The following is a 6000-nucleotide window of genomic DNA, read 5'->3' on the forward strand; positions in this document are numbered from 1 at the left end:
AGGGCATGAGAAGCAATGCTTTCTCACTACAGCTGGCTGAGTCAGTTCACAGCAACCCAATTAGAAGGATAGACTTTGCAATGCTACTTTGCTTGGAATGTAACAAGCATTAAACGGATTAGAGCATGAAAGACACAGTTCTGTTACAGATCAGGGCTACTCTACATAGAGTACATCTTCCAGCCTACATTTCCAGACTAACAATGACTAACAATGGGGTGAGACCCACAAGAAACACTAAAGGCCATGCACTCTTTCAATGATTAGTATATATTCCATGTTATATATCAATCATTGGTTGTGTGCATGATGCATAGTCTTGCTGAGACCCACTACTGTTTCTCTGTGTACAGGGAAAGATGACAGAGTACCTCCTTTATGCAGTTTCAGTCTTGCTTTTGCTCACAGCTATCTTTTGGTTTGTGCCCATGCACTATATATAAACGTTTCTCCCACCCAAATTAATAAAACACCCCACTTTCATTGGTGAAACATTGCAAGTAAAAAAAATGATGATTTAAAAGAAATATGAGTGTTTTTAATTAATAATTTTAGTATATTAGCATAGATATCTTCCCAACCAAATTATGCAGATCTTACCAGTGTGATCTAAACTAATGCATACCTCACGAATCTGTTTTCTTGTCAAGCTGATTTAAGGGAAACTGAGATAGAGCTCAACACTCAGCATCAAATCCGTTGTCTGCACCTCTTTAATCTTCTGTTTCAGATTTCCCTCCTTGTTCTGTTTCATTTCCTGCCCTGTGTTGAGTTGTTTAGGGTCTGTTTTGTAGAGTTGGGTTTTATTTGCAGGTCTCTGCTTTCTTTAACAAGATTGACAGCAGATTGGAAGCTCAGAGAGTCCAGATCTGCCTCAAGTACTCTTAAACCAGCTTGACACTAGAACAGATTGGTGAAGTATGCATCAGTTTAGAGCAAATTGGTTAAATTTGTGTCATTTGCTACCTCACTTTTCTACTTCTCAGATGCAATTATCAGAATATTTAAAGCTCAATGTGATAAAATACTAAATAGCAAAGATGTTAACTATGATAAACTGGATGATCGAACCCATTCATATCTTTATATCAATATATCAGATGGCAAACTACTATTAAAGCATATTATAATTTTATTTAAAAAGTTAACGTGAAAACTCCACCTGTCATCATATTATTTGGTTTTTGGGTTTAACGATTAAGAACAGTAGTCTGATCAGGTAGCAATCTTCCTTTTGCTATCAAATCCTGCAGCCCAAGAAAGTCGTATTTGATTGATCCAGAACTCCGATCGACTTTTTTGAGCATCAGGATTGATTTAGGATTCCGACATACATAGAACTTTATTCATGGTTGAACTTGATCATGTCCGTAAATATAGTTAGATTATCTTTAAAAATGGCCTGAAAATGAGGTATGTTTGCAACCAAATTAGTTTGTTCTCTCTTTAAAATGAGAGATAGGGTATGTCAACCTTGATAAACTAAAAAGTCAAATCCATATATAAACAATGGAGTCTTTTTTTTTTTCTTAAAGGCGGAAAAATCTATCAAACTCAGTTGTCAAACCAACAGTGAGGACAGCCATCTCTGGCTGCTATTCGCGAATGTCCGTAGACGCATCACTGTTATAAAAGAAAACCACGCCACCTGAAATAACCCGCTGGTGGTCCGTAAAGGAGCAGGCTTTCACTCCTGCCAGATGCCTCTGGGTCTTGGGCCGTTAACCTGTTTCCTTACGTCCGAGGAAGACGAGCTCTTAGCCAAGCAGAAGCAGTTTTAAGACATACTCCAGGCCCAATAAACAATGGAGTCTTATAACTCAATTAAAGACTAATTAAATTGAAACCTTGAATTAAATTATTATTATATTTAAAAAATTAATAATTACTATTATTAGTCGATCAAAAGATTAATGTAGAATTCTCTCAGAATAACATCTATTCCGATTAAAATGGTCATTAATGTTTAAAAATAACCAGAAACAAATCTCAATTTAAGTTGATCTGATGAACAGCCTTCAACCGCTGAAATATTCTTCAGCTATAACGCGCTTCTAGATGTATGGAGTTTTTCACCTCTCTTGTAATTCATGGCATCATTTGGTAAATAGGCATTGGTTGGATCCCTGGAATGTTCTGGAATGTTCTAGTACTGCGTTTCTGTGATGCGTCTAAGAGGGATTGTTTAGGTAATCGAAATCAATAATTGTGTACCATGTTTAACACAAATGGCCTTGTATACATACAACTTCAACCTCTAATTACCTATTAAACCTCTGTTTAGATGGGTTTGAGTTACTTCCATTTTAATGCCTTGGTGTTATCACTCTAAAAAACCCAAGGTTAGGATATTACAACGAAATCGAAACTATAGAGAGCACACTCTGAAATTGAAATGATGAAGAGAAAATCACACTGAAATTGAAACGACGGTGAGCAAAATTGTATTTTGTTGCATTAATAATTTTGATTTTGTAAACTAACCTGAGACTTCCATCCTCTTTATTCATGATTTTTTTTTCCTGATTGCGACGGAGAGCTCAGGTAGTATTAGTGGGTCACAGCATGGGAGGCATTAGCATAGCCCGTGCATCTGAAGAATTCCCGCATCTCATTGCGGTAGCAGTGTATGTCACCGCTTATATGTTTCGGGGTGGAGAATCCAAGCAGCGAGAACAGGAAATGGTAAGGATTTATGAAAATTCAAGGATGGAAACTTATTTTAGAGTTTAGAAATCTCGTTGAATTTTACTACTCTTTTATTTGCCAACCAGGTATATTTTAAATTTCTAACCATTTTATATTATATAGTTTCTATAAAAGTCTAGCCATTTTTAAAACCCTGAATTTTTCCCTACTTACACAGATATAATTAATAAAACAGTACGATTGATTGGCTCTGTAGCTGGAGGTGAACAGCGACACTGCTAAGCTGACGGAATTTAACTTTAGTAATGGCATTCTAGAACCTCCGACATCTGAACTGGTGCTTAAAAAGTTTCAGAAGGATCGCTTCTACGGTACAACCTCGACAGTGGTAAGTGCATTAGTTATCATAATATTATTTATCGATTAATTCCTTGAGAGGAATAGTACTAAATATAATTTAATGTTGACAGGATGCCACTCTGGCTTCTCTGTTACTCCGACCATTTCCATCGATGGCAAGGATGAACGTGAGTGTGGAGACCACAGAAGAGCGCTATGGAGTTGTTCCAAGAATTTTTATCAAAACTACAAAAGATAACGCGATCTCTCTTGCCGAGCAAGAAGAGCTCATAGCCAATTCGCCACCGCAGAAGGTTTACAGTCTTCCCACAGACCACAGTCCATTCCTCTCTGCACCGGAGAAGCTGCATAGCCTGCTATTGGAGATCGCCCATATTGCATAGATATTTAATTTGGCTACCAAGTTTTAATTATTACTTTATCTTTACTTTGTCCTCAAGACTTGACATGGAATATTAAATTTTACTTTTTCATCAAATCTTTCATATGGAATATTAAAAAACTGGAAAGCCTGAACATATTTTATTATTTGATTAATGAATAATTAAGAGTTAAAGTATTTTTTTTTGTTAAGTTTGGTAGGACTCTCTTATTTTCGATTTTACATGTCCATTATTCACCCCGCAATGGGGAGAGTAGTACAAGATTCGAACCCAAGATCTCCGGTGCGGTGAGACTTCATTCCACAGCGATTGTCACTTAAGCTACCTGAGGCGGACAAAAGTTAAAGTATTTTGACAAGAACTGAAATAAACAATTGTTAACCTCTTGAGAAAGTTAAAAGTGATTACTCATTCGTCTCCTCAAAAGAGCAAGTCAAGAAAGACCTAGGGGCTGGAGAAAAAAAAAGATCAGATAGATGAAGGGAGCAGGGCAATGCTACCCAGAATTCCCTGAGCTGGGTAGAATAAACCAGTGGGAAAACCTTGAGTACAGTTTGAGAGGTATGTGACTTGGGGCTGCACTGTGAGTCCTGATGCCTAAGATACCTCACTGCAGTAGACTCATTTTACTGTTTGGAGGAGGATGAGCTTGGGGAAGACTCTGGACGTAATTGCCAAACTCACGGCTGGGCGGTAAGACCTTCCTGAAAAAGAAAAATAACTACATAATTACAAGGCATTAAACAGAGAAATAATCAAACCTTTGACTTAGTGATCATTAAAGAAAATGATTCTATAGTGATTGATGGATAAAAACCAGGGTTGTGCTTTGCTAGTTAAACTGAAACTGTCTGTTCTATATTTTAAGCTAGTAAGAAGTAGCCTACATATCTAACCAGAGATTTATTAGTGGTCTGAATGTAGAACAACTTATGTATTTAAGCAGAGAATTAAGCTATATCTAAAATAGAGAATTGTTCTTGTTACACAGAGAAATAGAACGCAATTATCTATAAATATCTAGACAGAGAATTGTTAACAATATGTTCAACCGAGAATAGCCTAAATGCTAAGACATAGTATTGTTAATATTATGAAAATGCATTGGCCTTCTGTACGTTGTACACTTTTATAAAACAAATGATAACTTTAAGTGACATCCCGAGATGACTCTTTCCTAATAGTTATAAACTGGAGAATTAAAATTATATATAAGGAAACTGTCAAATACTAAGAACACAACTAATTCTTCAAAATTTATTAACTGTAGAGAGAACACTCATTATCAAATGCAAGGGCTCGAAGTAATACTCGGTCGATTCTAGAAAGGAAAATGAGTTAACACAGTCCATAAATATATTCATAACTTAATCAAACGGAAACAGTAAATCCATGTACAAGCTCTGTAGAGTCCATTGAAAACGAAACGACAAGCTTTGATATCGGAAGCCAAACAAAAATTAAAGGAGCTCTAAACCATGGAAAGTTAAGTGCATTTATCGACATTGTATTCAAACCCTCGAAATACTTTCAAACCAAAATTACAGACCTTTCGAAAATAAACTAAAGTCAAACCCTCGGCAAGGCCAAAACTACATATGTTTATGTCGTGGAGAATTTGGAACAACTCGGTTTGTCGAGTACCCAAAACCCTTTTTAAACAAAGTATTAAATACAAACTATGGCCGACTTGTAGCCTCTGCCTAAATACACGCTTTCACCCAGAAAATCCAAGATAACATCCAGTGGAGAGATTACAAGCATAGCCACCATATGCACGAAAACATTTGAGAAAGACAAACCATCGTAGGGTTCGGCAATGAGACCAACCTGGAAACAAGAAGGCGGTAACCATGAGTAATGAGGAAGCATTTGAGCTCAGCACGACGACAAGTGAATGGTTTCAGAAAAGTTTGATACATGTAAATGCACAGCGAGTGAGATTAAAAAAAAACCCTTAACACTGAACTTAAATTAGTACTCAGAGGAATTGCAAGATACTTGAGACAAGGCAATACTGGAATGTCGAAGGCCGCCTACGCTAGAAACCCATGTATCAAGTTAAAAATTGCTTGAATCAGGGAAGATGGAAAAACCTAAAGCAAACCTTGTCATAACTATTATTACCTCCTTGAGGCTGATAACCTCCAAATTCATCTTCATCTGGATAGGGAAGCCAGCGGAAATGTGCATCCCCTGCATAGTGGACTGAATGAGCAGAGTAACTTGTCTAGGTACCTTCGAAATAGAGTTGGAAACTGGAAGCAAGTACCCAAATCAAGGAGGAAAGAAAAAGTTGCAGGGTACCTGCAGAATAGGGTTTGGTGCAACTCTCCATCGAGATAGGAATGGGCAGACAAAAACCCTCCCTGTTGCAGTGAAGGCTTGTTCCGGTTGCAGAGTAGAAAACCAAAGAAATTACACAACACAAATGAAACCACTTGTGGCAGGATGTTGAGGGAGCAGTTACGACGTTAAACCCTAGGCGCCGAGGACCGTCGGATCATTAAACCCAGATCAGAGGGAGCAAGCCAAGCCAGGTGTCTCGAGCTACCAGATCCTTCTGGCGTCGGATACCGTGACATTAAACATATGAGTAGCATGTGTT

General features: G+C 37.5%; 1 protein-coding gene and 1 long non-coding RNA gene across 3 annotated transcripts in view; one reads left to right on the forward strand and one right to left on the reverse strand.

Moving 5' to 3' along the window:
* The window catches only part of LOC149263670 (methylesterase 18-like), a 74036-nt gene extending 70525 nt beyond the window's left edge, over positions 1-3511 (forward strand). Inside the window, exons 2-4 of the mRNA XM_089388287.1 lie at positions 2545-2685; positions 2906-3037; positions 3120-3511. Of these exons, the coding sequence (XP_089244413.1) occupies positions 2545-2685; positions 2906-3037; positions 3120-3392 (546 nt within the window). The 3' untranslated portion in view covers positions 3393-3511. The remainder of the gene's footprint in view (positions 1-2544; positions 2686-2905; positions 3038-3119) is intronic.
* Positions 3512-4725: 1214 nt separating this feature from the next.
* LOC149263671 (uncharacterized) lies at positions 4726-6000 on the reverse strand. 2 transcript variants are annotated; one of them, XR_016249707.1, is made up of 3 exons: positions 5700-6000; positions 5520-5588; positions 4726-5222 (listed from the first exon to the last, which is right to left on the reverse strand). It is a non-coding gene; the product is annotated as an uncharacterized LOC149263671 (long non-coding RNA). The 2 variants fall into 2 exon arrangements; XR_016249706.1 differs by having other exon boundaries at positions 5520-5600.

This window comes from Pinus tabuliformis, chromosome 6 (genome assembly GCF_031772625.1).
Source record: "Pinus tabuliformis cultivar Carrire ecotype Pingquan chromosome 6, CPIR1, whole genome shotgun sequence".
In the NCBI taxonomy this organism is placed as follows: Eukaryota; Viridiplantae; Streptophyta; class Pinopsida; order Pinales; family Pinaceae; genus Pinus; species Pinus tabuliformis.